We start from the raw sequence: 12,257 nt of genomic DNA, 5'->3' as shown, positions 1-12,257 counted from the left end.
CAAGAACTCTAAGGCTTCATGCCACAATTACTACCGCCCTGTAGAGCTCACTTCTGTAATCATGAAGTACTTTGAGAGGCTGGTTATGGCACACATTAACTCCACCATCACAGACACCCTAGACCCACTCCAATTTGCATAGCTCCCCAACAGATCCATAGACAACGCAATCTCAATTGCTCTCCATGTAGTTTTAAGAGGAATACCTAATGTGAGAATGCTGTTCAGTGACTACAGCTCAGCATTCAACAACATTGTCCCCTCCAAGCTCGTCACCAAGCGTAGGACTCTGAGTCTGTACACCTCCCTTTGCAACTGGATCCTGGACTTCCTGACCCTTAACACAGTGGCCCCACAGGGTTGTGTGCTTAGTCCCCTCCTGTACTCCCTGTTCACCCACAACCGTGTGGCCACGCATGACTCCAACACAATTATCAAGTTCGCTGACAACACAACGGTGGTGATCACCAGTGACGATGAGTCATCGAACAGGGAGGAGGCCAGTGGCTTGGCAGTGTGCTGACGGAGCAACAACCTCTCCCTCAACGTCAGCAAGACCAAGGAGCTGATCGTGGACTACAGGAAACGGGGGGGGGGGGGGGGGGGGGGGTGAGCACGCCCCCATCCACATCGACGGGGCGGCAGTGGAGCAGGTAGACAGCTTCAAGTTCCTCAATGTCCAAATCACTAAAGACTTCAAATGGTCCAAACACACACGCACAGTTGTGAAAAAGGCGCCGCATTGCCCCTTCCCCCTCAGGAGGTTGAAAAAATGTGGCATGGGCCCTCAAATCTTCAAAAGGTTCTACAGCTGTACCATTCAGAGCATCTTGACTGGCTGTATCACTGCTTGCTATGGCAATAGCACCGCCCTTGATCGCATGGAGCTACAGAGGGTTGTGCGGACATCCCAGTACATCACTGCCATCCAGGACCTCTATATCAGGCGGTGTGAAAAGAAGCCCCGAAAAATCGTCAGACTCCAACCACCCAAGCCATAGACTATTTTCTCTTCTGCCGCATGGCAAGAGGTACCGGTGTATCAAGTCTTACACCAACAGGCTCTTGAACAGCTTCTATTCCCAAACAATGCGACTGATAAATAGCTAACAAAATAGCTACATGGACTATCTGAGTTTACCTTGTATCTTTATTGACCTTTTATTTCAACCTTTGCACTCTCTCTATGCACACTCACAGGGCCCTATACACACATACTGTTACTCCAACACACACTCTCATATGCAAGCTACTGCTACTCTATCTTAGATCCTGTTGCCTAGCTCCCTTACCCCTATACATGTCTACCTCCATCACTCCTGCACATGGAAATATGGTATTGGATCTGACATTAAAAAAAAAAAAAATCCTGTGTATAGTATGCTTACATACTTTGTGTATTTCATATTTCTTATTCTTATTTCACGTGTATTTTCTAGTAATACATTGTTATTGATTATTGCATTGTTAGGTTTTAAGTTTGCAAGAAAATAATTTCACTTTACTTGTGTGTAACGGATGTGAAATGGCTAGCTAGTTAGCGGGTACGCGCTAGTAGCGTTTCAATCAGTTACGTCACTTGCTCTGAAACCTAGATGTAGTGTTGCCCCTTGCTCTGCAAGGGCCGCGGCCTTTGTGGAGCGATGGGTAACGATGCTTCGTGGGCGACCCCAATGTAACAGTATAACTTTAAACCGTCCCCTCGCCCCGACACGGGCGCGAACCAGGGACCCTCTGCACACATCAACAACAGTCACCCACGAAGCGTCGTTACCCATCGCTCCACAAAAGCCGCAGCCCTTGCAGAGCAAGGTGCAACACTACTTCTAGGTTTCAGAGCAAGTGACGTAACTGATTGAAACGCTAGTAGCGCGTACCCGCTAACTAGCTAGCCATTTCACATCCGTTACACTCACCCCCCTTTCAACCTCCTCCTTTTCCGCAGCAACCAGTGATCCGGGTCAACAGCATCAATGTAACAGTATAACTTTACGGCGTCCCCTCGCCCCGACACGGGCGCGAACCAGGGACCCTCTGCACACATCAACAACTGACACCCACGAAGCGTCGTTACCCATCGCTCCACAAAAGCCGTGGCCTTTGTGGAGCGATGGGTAACGATGCTTCGTGGGCGACCGTTGTTGATGTGTGCAGAGGGTCCCTGGTTCGCGCCCGTGTCGGGGCGAGGGGACGTACTAAAGTTATACTGTTACATGTGCATGTGACATTAAAACTGGAAACTTGAATTGGAACGCTGACTGCGAGCCCTAATCCCCCAACATCAGTGCCCGACCTCATTAATGCTCTTGTGGCTGAATGGAAGCAAGTCCCTGCAGCAATGTTCCAACATCTAGTGGAAAGCCTTCCCAGAAAGTGGATGCTTTTATAGCAGCAAAAGGGGGAACAACTCCATATTAATGCCCATGATTTTGAAATGAGATGTTCGACGAGCAGGTGTCCGCATACTTTTGGAAATATAGTGTATTTTAGCTATTTTCAGAGGGAATTATGGATGCAATACCTGGCACCACACTGACGCTAACATAAAATAGTGGGTTCTGATGAATGAATGAATGGTAGACTTCATGTGACTAGGACTTAATATAGCCCAGAGGGAGGGAGACCGATACAATTTTTTTTTTGCCAGTCAAATCTGATCTTCCTGATTCCTGCCAGTCCTCTTGCAAATATGACGCTGTATTTTGACCCAGTCACTCAACCATGCAACACACACACACTGTCTATCTCTAGACTAGAGCCACCACATTTTAATGTGGAAGGATTGGCACCCTGAGACCTCCAGAGGGTGTGTCCAGGGTTCAATAGACCAATAGATACATTAGAGGGTGTGTCCAGGGTTCAATAGACCAATAGATACATTAGAGGGTGTGTCCTGGGTTTTAATGAACCAGTAGAGCTGCTAGAGGGTGTGTCCTGGGTTTTAATGAACCAATAGAGCTGCTAGAGGGTGTGTCCTGGGTTTTAATGAACCAATAGAGCTGCTAGAGGGTGTGTCCTGGGTTTTAATAAACCAATAGAGATGCTAGAGGGTGTGTCCTGGGTTTTAATGAACCAATAGAGCTGCTAGAGGGTGTGTCCTGGGTTTTAATGAACCAATAGAGCTGCTAGAGGGTTTGTCCTGGTGTTTGATAGATTCATTAGTTAATTAGTGTTGGTAGTGTATATTCTTTATAATAATGTTGTATTGCGTTGTAGCGGTGCCCTACCCCCCTGGCTCCAAGCTGACGGTAAAGGACCTGTATGTAGACGGGAAGCCCAGTGTTGAGGTGCTCAAGACCCATCTTGTTAAGGAGGGCCGTCTGGAGGAGGAAGCAGCTCTTCGCATCATCACTGATGGAGCCAACATCCTGCGACAAGAGAAATGCATGCTGGAGGTGGAAGCACCTATAACAGGTAACCTCTGACCTGTTACTAACCCCAAACATTCTCCGCCAGACGGACCTCTAACTCGTGTGTGTGTGTTGCAGTGTGTGGGGATGTCCATGGCCAGTTCTTTGACCTGATGAAGCTGTTTGAGGTGGGCGGCTCGCCCAGCAGCACCCGCTACCTATTCCTGGGGGACTATGTTGATCGAGGATACTTCAGCATCGAGGTCAGTGTGTTTCTACATCTGCTGTTTCATCTAACATTTAGAGCCGTGGCCTGTAACCCGGTCTTGAGTTGCAGGGCTTAGGAGCACATCTTTAAATAGTCAGCTGCACAGTACCCAGTTGTCGTCGAACCCCACCCCACACACAATTGGGTTTTGTGTCCCTCTTAGATTCTAATTAAGCCAGTGTATTCTAATGATATCATTACATATCTATTGGCCTTCATCCTAGCTGTCGTGATCGTAGCTAGTGTTAGCAACATGAGATGGAACTCCCTCTCTCTTTCTCTTCAGTGTGTGTTGTTCCTGTGGACTCTGAAGATCAACCACCCCACCACTCTGTTCCTACTCAGAGGAAACCATGAGTGCCGGCATCTCACAGAGTACTTCACCTTTAAACAGGAGTGTGAGTGGTCCTGTGTATTTAGTGTGCGTGTCTGTGGGTGGGTGGGTGTGTGGGTGGGTGCAGGTTTCTGTGCCTGTGTGTGGGTGGGTGCAGGTTTCTGTGCTTGTGTGTGTTTGGGTGCAGGTTTCTGTGCCTGTCTGTGGGTGGGTGCAGGTTTCTGTGCCTGTGTGTGTTTGGGTGCAGGTTTCTGTGCCTGTCTGTGGGTGGGTGTCTTATGGTAATAATAATGTCCACTCTGTTGTGTTCTAGGTAAGATAAAGTACTCTGAGCGTGTGTATGATGCGTGTATGGAGGCGTTTGACTGCCTTCCCCTGGCTGCGCTCCTCAACCAGCAGTTCCTGTGTGTCCACGGAGGCCTGAGCCCCGAAATCACCTGCCTGGACGACATACGCAAGGTATGACACCTGACCTCTAACCCCTGACCTGCTTTGGATTAACTCTCTAACTCTATGTTAATCATTTTAACTGGTTAAGCTGACAATGTTATTAACAATGTTTTGACTGGTATAAGGAGCATCCGGCGTTATTAAACTGTTTAACCCTGTAGATGAACTGTGTTTAACTCTGTGTTGACCAGCTGGACCGGTTTAAGGAGCCCCCTGCGTTCGGACCCATGTGTGACCTGCTGTGGTCGGACCCTGGAGAAGACTATGGCTCTGAGAAGACGCAGGAACACTTTGCTCATAACTCTGTTCGAGGCTGCTCCTACTTCTACAGTTACCCAGCAGTATGTGACTTTCTGATGAACAATAATCTGCTGTCAGTAATACGAGCACATGAAGCCCAGGACGCTGGGTGAGTATTATATTAAGTCATTAATAATAATAATAATAGAAGTAGTAGTATGATACTGTTTTAAGAGCACATGAAGCCCAGGACACTGGGTGAGTATTATATTAAGTCATTAATAATAATAATAATAGAAGTAGTAGTATGATACTGTTTTGTGATATAAACTGTGTATTTCAGGTATAGAATGTACAGGAAAAGCCAGACGACGGGTTTTCCTTCTCTGATCACGATATTCTCTGCTCCGAATTACCTGGACGTGTACAACAACAAAGGTAAACAAACACAAAGGTTACCCAAATTTAAAACCATGACAATAGGTTAGAAACCATGACAACAAGGTAGAAACCATGGCAACACAGGGTAGATCATGTGTGTGTGTTCTTGTAGCGGCGGTGCTGAAGTATGAGAACAACGTGATGAACATCAGGCAGTTCAACTGCTCCCCCCACCCCTACTGGCTGCCCAACTTCATGGACGTCTTCACCTGGTCTCTGCCCTTCGTAGGAGAGAAGGGTGAGTGTATATGTGTGTGTTATAACGGTGTGTATAGTAACTTTGGGCTTCTTGTTACCTTTGCAAAACTGACCTCTGTGTGAGATAATGTGTGTGTGTGTATGTTGCTACAGTGACAGAGATGCTGGTTAACGTGCTCAACATCTGCTCTGACGACGAGCTTATGTCTGAAGGAGACGACACCTGCGAGGGTAAGACACACACTTAACTCTTTCATATTGACTTTCCATGTATGAAAATTATGATATAGTAGCAACGTGTTTCTTCAAAGAGGAAATGAAACCTTTAAGGAAGTGAAGTTGTTTTTGACTGAAGTGCAGTGTAGCAAAAATAGACGTGAAGAGAGGTGATAGAGTTCACACCCCTAACGGATCCAACAACAGATATTTATCAACGCCTCTATTGTTGCCACATGGCAGCTGAGTATCAGCTGAGCTGTGTGTGTGGGCGCGTTCAACATTGCAGCAGATTTTAAAGTCGATCAGTTGACTGATCTAAAAATCAATTTACCCATGATACGTCACGGTTTTGGTTGCTCTCGAACACGGACGGTGTGTGTAATGTTTCACAAGTCCCTTACCTCCCCCTTCTTCCTCCCTCTCTCCTACCTTCTTTCTCTCTATCCTCCTTCCCTCTCTCTCTTTCTCATTTTCTCTCCCTCTACCTTTCTCTCTTGCTCTTTCTCTCCCTCTCAGCTGGAACTTCTGCTGTGAGGAAGGAGGTAATCAGGAATAAGATCCGAGCAATCGGGAAGATGGCCCGTGTCTTTTCTGTGCTCAGGTACAGTACACGCGTGTTTGACTCTCTGTTTTCATTGATTAGATGTAATCAACCTCTGTAAAGGTATTGATGAGAAGACCTGCATACAGATTCTATCTGGACTTGGTTATGTTCAGCTTCCAGTCCAATCTTTGTATGGTGCCCCGCTTGTAACAACCATGCTGTTGACTCTGGAAACTGAATGTGTGTGTTGACAGAGAGGAGAATGAGAGTGTGTTACAGCTGAAGGGGCTGACCCCCACTGGGGCCTTGCCTGTGGGAGTTCTGTCTGGAGGACGGCAGACCCTGGAGAGCGGTACGTATGCACACCTGCACACACACACTCTCACCTGAACTACTATGGCATCATGAGAGAATTGTTTTATCCTTTGCCTGCACTCAAACCCACCAACAGACTTAACCCTCCTTACACCTCCCTCTCTCGGGCTCCCTGACTCTCACACTCCCTGACTCTCTCTGTCTCACTCACGCACTCACTCACTCACACACACTAAATCTCTATCTCACTCACCTATCCCTAATCCACATTCTCTAACCTGCAGAATTCTATTTAAACCTTGATCAATCTCTTAAACCCAGAACATTCCCCTTTCTACACTAATCACAGTCATGTGTAACTCCTGTGTCACGTTTGAGAGGGAAGTGGGCTGGGGAGGTTGGGGGTGGGGTTGAATGATCTTACGACTGACTGCATTGATGACAACTCACTGACTATAGATGTTTAACATTCTGAATAAATTGATAACTCACTGACTATAGATGTTTAACATTCTGAATAAATTGATAACTCACTGACTATAGATGTTTAACATTCTGAATAAATTGATGACAACTCACTGACTATAGATGTTTAACATTCTGAATAAATTGATAACTCACTGACTATAGATGTTTAACATTCTGAATAAATTGATGACAACTCACTGACTATAGATGTTTAACACTGAATAAATTGATGACAACTCACTGACTATAGATGTTTAACATTCTGAATAAATTGATGACAACTCACTGACTATAGATGTTTAACATTCTGAATAAATTGATATCTCACTGACTATAGATGTTTAACATTCTGAATAAATTGATATCTCACTGACTATAGATGTTTAACATTCTGAATAAATTGATGACAACTCACTGACTATAGATGTTTAACATTCTGAATAAATTGATAACTCACTGACTATAGATGTTTAACATTCTGAATAAATTGATAACTCACTGACTATAGATGTTTAACATTCTGAATAAATTGATATCTCACTGACTATATATGTTTAACACTGAATAAATTGATATCTCACTGACTATAGATGTTTAACATTCTGAATAAATTGATATCTCACTGACTATAGATGTTTAACACTGAATAAATTGATATCTCACTGACTATAGATGTTTAACACTGAATAAATTGATATCTCACTGACTATAGATGTTTAACATTCTGAATAAATTGATGACAACTCACTGACTATAGATGTTTAACACTGAATAAATTGATATCTCACTGACTATAGATGTTTAACATTCTGAATAAATTGATGACAACTCACTGACTATAGATGTTTAACATTCTGAATAAATTGATATCTCACTGACTATAGATGTTTAACATTCTGAGTAAATTGATATCTCACTGACTATAGATGTTTAACACTGAATAAATTGATATCTCACTGACTATAGATGTTTAACATTCTGAATAAATTGATGACAACTCACTGACTATAGATGTGTAACATTCGGAATAAATTGATACATCACTGACTATAGATGTGTAACATTCGGAATAAATTGATACATCACTGACTATAGATGTTTAACATTCTGAATAAATTGATGACAACTCACTGACTATAGATGTTTAACACTGAATAAATTGATGACAACTCACTGACTATAGATGTTTAACACTGAATAAATTGATGACAACTCACTGACTATAGATGTTTAACATTCGGAATAAATTGATATCTGACTGACTATAGATGTTTAACATTCTGAATAAATTGATATCTCACTGACTATAGATGTTTAACATTCTGAATAAATTGATATCTCACTGACTATAGATGTTTAACACTGAATAAATTGATATCTCACTGACTATAGATGTTTAACACTGAATAAATTGATGACAACTCACTGACTATAGATGTTTAACATTCGGGATAAATTGATGACAACTCACTGACTATAGATGTTTAACATTCGGAATAAATTGATGACAACTCACTGACTATAGATGTTTAACATTCGGAATAAATTGATGACAACTCACTGACTATAGATGTTTAACATTCTGAATAAATTGATATCTCACTGACTATAGATGTTTAACACTGAATAAATTGATGACAACTCACTGACTATAGATGTTTAACACTGAATAAATTGATGACAACTCACTGACTATAGATGTTTAACATTCGGAATAAATTGATGACAACTCACTGACTATAGATGTTTAACATTCTGAATAAATTTATATCTCACTGACTATAGATGTTTAACACTGAATAAATTGATATCTCACTGACTATAGATGTTTAACACTGAATAAATTGATATCTCACTGACTATAGATGTTTAACATTCTGAATAAATTGATGACAACTCACTGACTATAGATGTTTAACACTGAATACATTGATATCTCACTGACTATAGATGTTTAACACTGAATAAATTGATGACAACTCACTGACTATAGATGTTTAACACTGAATAAATTGATATCTCACTGACTGTAGATGTTTAACATTCTGAATAAATTGATGACAACTCACTGACTATAGATGTTTAACACTGAATAAATTGATATCTCACTGACTATAGATGTTTAACATTCTGAATAAATTGATATCTCACTGACTATAGATGTTTAACATTCTGAATAAATTGATGACAACTCACTGACTATAGATGTTTAACATTCTGAATAAATTGACAACTCACTGACTATAGATGTTTAACACTGAATAAATTGATAACTCACTGACTATAGATGTTTAACACTGAATAAATTGATATCTCACTGACTATAGATGTTTAACACTGAATAAATTGATATCTCACTGACTATAGATGTTTAACGTTCTGAATAAGTTGATGACAACTCACTGACTATAGATGTTTAACACTGAATAAATTGATATCTCACTGACTATAGATGTTTAACATTCTGAATAAATTGATATCTCACTGACTATAGCTGTTTAACACTGAATAAATTGATATCTCACTGACTATAGATGTTTAACACTGAATAAATTGATATCTCACTGACTATAGATGTTTAACATTCTGAATAAATTGATGACAACTCACTGACTATAGATGTTTAACATTCTGAATAAATTGATATCTCACTGACTATAGATGTTTAACGTTCTGAATAAATTGATGACAACTCACTGACTATAGATGTGTAACATTCGGAATAAATTGATACATCACTGACTATAGATGTTTAACATTCTGAATAAATTGATGACAACTCACTGACTATAGATGTTTAACATTCGGAATAAATTGATATATCACTGACTATAGATGTTTAACATTCTGAATAAATTGATGACAACTCACTGACTATAGATGTTTAACATTCGGAATAAATTGATATATCACTGACTATAGATGTTTAACATTCGGAATAAATTGATGACAACTCACTGACTATAGATGTTTAACATTCTGAATAAATTGATGACAACTCACTGACTATAGATGTTTAACATTCGGAATAAATTGATATCTGACTGACTATAGATGTTTAACATTCTGAATAAATTGATATCTCACTGACTATAGATGTTTAACATTCTGAATAAATTGATATCTCACTGACTATAGATGTTTAACACTGAATAAATTGATATCTCACTGACTATAGATGTTTAACATTCTGAATAAATTGATGACAACTCACTGACTATAGATGTTTAACATTCTGAATAAATTGATATCTCACTGACTATAGATGTTTAACGTTCTGAATAAATTGATGACAACTCACTGACTATAGATGTTTAACATTCGGAATAAATTGATACATCACTGACTATAGATGTTTAACACTGAATACATTGATATCTCACTGACTATAGATGTTTAACACTGAATAAATTGATGACAACTCACTGACTATAGATGTTTAACACTGAATAAATTGATATCTCACTGACTGTAGATGTTTAACATTCTGAATAAATTGATGACAACTCACTGACTATAGATGTTTAACACTGAATAAATTGATATCTCACTGACTATAGATGTTTAACATTCTGAATAAATTGATATCTCACTGACTATAGATGTTTAACATTCTGAATAAATTGATGACAACTCACTGACTATAGATGTTTAACATTCTGAATAAATTGACAACTCACTGACTATAGATGTTTAACACTGAATAAATTGATAACTCACTGACTATAGATGTTTAACACTGAATAAATTGATATCTCACTGACTATAGATGTTTAACACTGAATAAATTGATATCTCACTGACTATAGATGTTTAACGTTCTGAATAAGTTGATGACAACTCACTGACTATAGATGTTTAACACTGAATAAATTGATATCTCACTGACTATAGATGTTTAACATTCTGAATAAATTGATATCTCACTGACTATAGCTGTTTAACACTGAATAAATTGATATCTCACTGACTATAGATGTTTAACACTGAATAAATTGATATCTCACTGACTATAGATGTTTAACATTCTGAATAAATTGATGACAACTCACTGACTATAGATGTTTAACATTCTGAATAAATTGATATCTCACTGACTATAGATGTTTAACGTTCTGAATAAATTGATGACAACTCACTGACTATAGATGTGTAACATTCGGAATAAATTGATACATCACTGACTATAGATGTTTAACATTCTGAATAAATTGATGACAACTCACTGACTATAGATGTTTAACATTCGGAATAAATTGATATATCACTGACTATAGATGTTTAACATTCTGAATAAATTGATGACAACTCACTGACTATAGATGTTTAACATTCGGAATAAATTGATATATCACTGACTATAGATGTTTAACATTCGGAATAAATTGATGACAACTCACTGACTATAGATGTTTAACATTCTGAATAAATTGATGACAACTCACTGACTATAGATGTTTAACATTCGGAATAAATTGATATCTGACTGACTATAGATGTTTAACATTCTGAATAAATTGATATCTCACTGACTATAGATGTTTAACATTCTGAATAAATTGATATCTCACTGACTATAGATGTTTAACACTGAATAAATTGATATCTCACTGACTATAGATGTTTAACATTCTGAATAAATTGATGACAACTCACTGACTATAGATGTTTAACATTCTGAATAAATTGATATCTCACTGACTATAGATGTTTAACGTTCTGAATAAATTGATGACAACTCACTGACTATAGATGTTTAACATTCGGAATAAATTGATACATCACTGACTATAGATGTTTAACATTCTGAATAAATTGATGACAACTCACTGACTATAGATGTTTAACATTCGGAATAAATTGATATATCACTGACTATAGATGTTTAACATTCGGAATAAATTGATGACAACTCACTGACTATAGATGTTTAACATTCTGAATAAATTGATGACAACTCACTGACTATAGATGTTTAACATTCGGAATAAATTGATATCTGACTGACTATAGATGTTTAACATTCTGAATAAATTGATATCTCACTGACTATAGATGTTTAACATTCTGAATAAATTGATATCTCACTGACTATAGATGTTTAACACTGAATAAATTGATATCTCACTGACTATAGATGTTTAACACTGAATAAATTGATGACAACTCACTGACTATAGATGTTTAACATTCGGGATAAATTGATGACAACTCACTGACTATAGATGTTTAACATTCGGAATAAATTGATGACAACTCACTGACTATAGATGTTTAACATTCTGAATAAATTGATATCTCACTGACTATAGATGTTTAACATTCTGAATAAATTGATATCTCACTGACTATAGATGTTTAACATTCGGAATAAATTGATGACAACTTACTGACTATAGATGTTTAACATTCGGAAAAAATTGATGACAA

The 12,257-nt window shown here is 38.8% G+C and overlaps 1 protein-coding gene across 2 annotated transcripts in view; it reads left to right on the top strand.

Moving 5' to 3' along the window:
- LOC120044980 (serine/threonine-protein phosphatase 2B catalytic subunit gamma isoform-like) overlaps positions 1-12,257 on the top strand; it is a 32,238-nt gene that overhangs the window by 7,107 nt on the left and 12,874 nt on the right. For both annotated transcript variants that reach the window (XM_038989768.1, XM_038989770.1), the window contains 10 exons: positions 3,217-3,414; positions 3,489-3,613; positions 3,905-4,016; positions 4,266-4,411; positions 4,594-4,811; positions 4,986-5,080; positions 5,196-5,321; positions 5,435-5,512; positions 6,017-6,101; positions 6,299-6,396. In XM_038989768.1, coding sequence (XP_038845696.1) covers positions 3,217-3,414; positions 3,489-3,613; positions 3,905-4,016; positions 4,266-4,411; positions 4,594-4,811; positions 4,986-5,080; positions 5,196-5,321; positions 5,435-5,512; positions 6,017-6,101; positions 6,299-6,396 — 1,281 coding nt within the window. The remainder of the gene's footprint in view (positions 1-3,216; positions 3,415-3,488; positions 3,614-3,904; positions 4,017-4,265; positions 4,412-4,593; positions 4,812-4,985; positions 5,081-5,195; positions 5,322-5,434; positions 5,513-6,016; positions 6,102-6,298; positions 6,397-12,257) is intronic.

This window comes from Salvelinus namaycush, chromosome 3 (assembly GCF_016432855.1).
Source record: "Salvelinus namaycush isolate Seneca chromosome 3, SaNama_1.0, whole genome shotgun sequence".
Classification (NCBI taxonomy): domain Eukaryota; kingdom Metazoa; phylum Chordata; class Actinopteri; order Salmoniformes; family Salmonidae; genus Salvelinus; species Salvelinus namaycush.
This window is presented reverse-complemented; position numbering and strand designations above follow the sequence as displayed.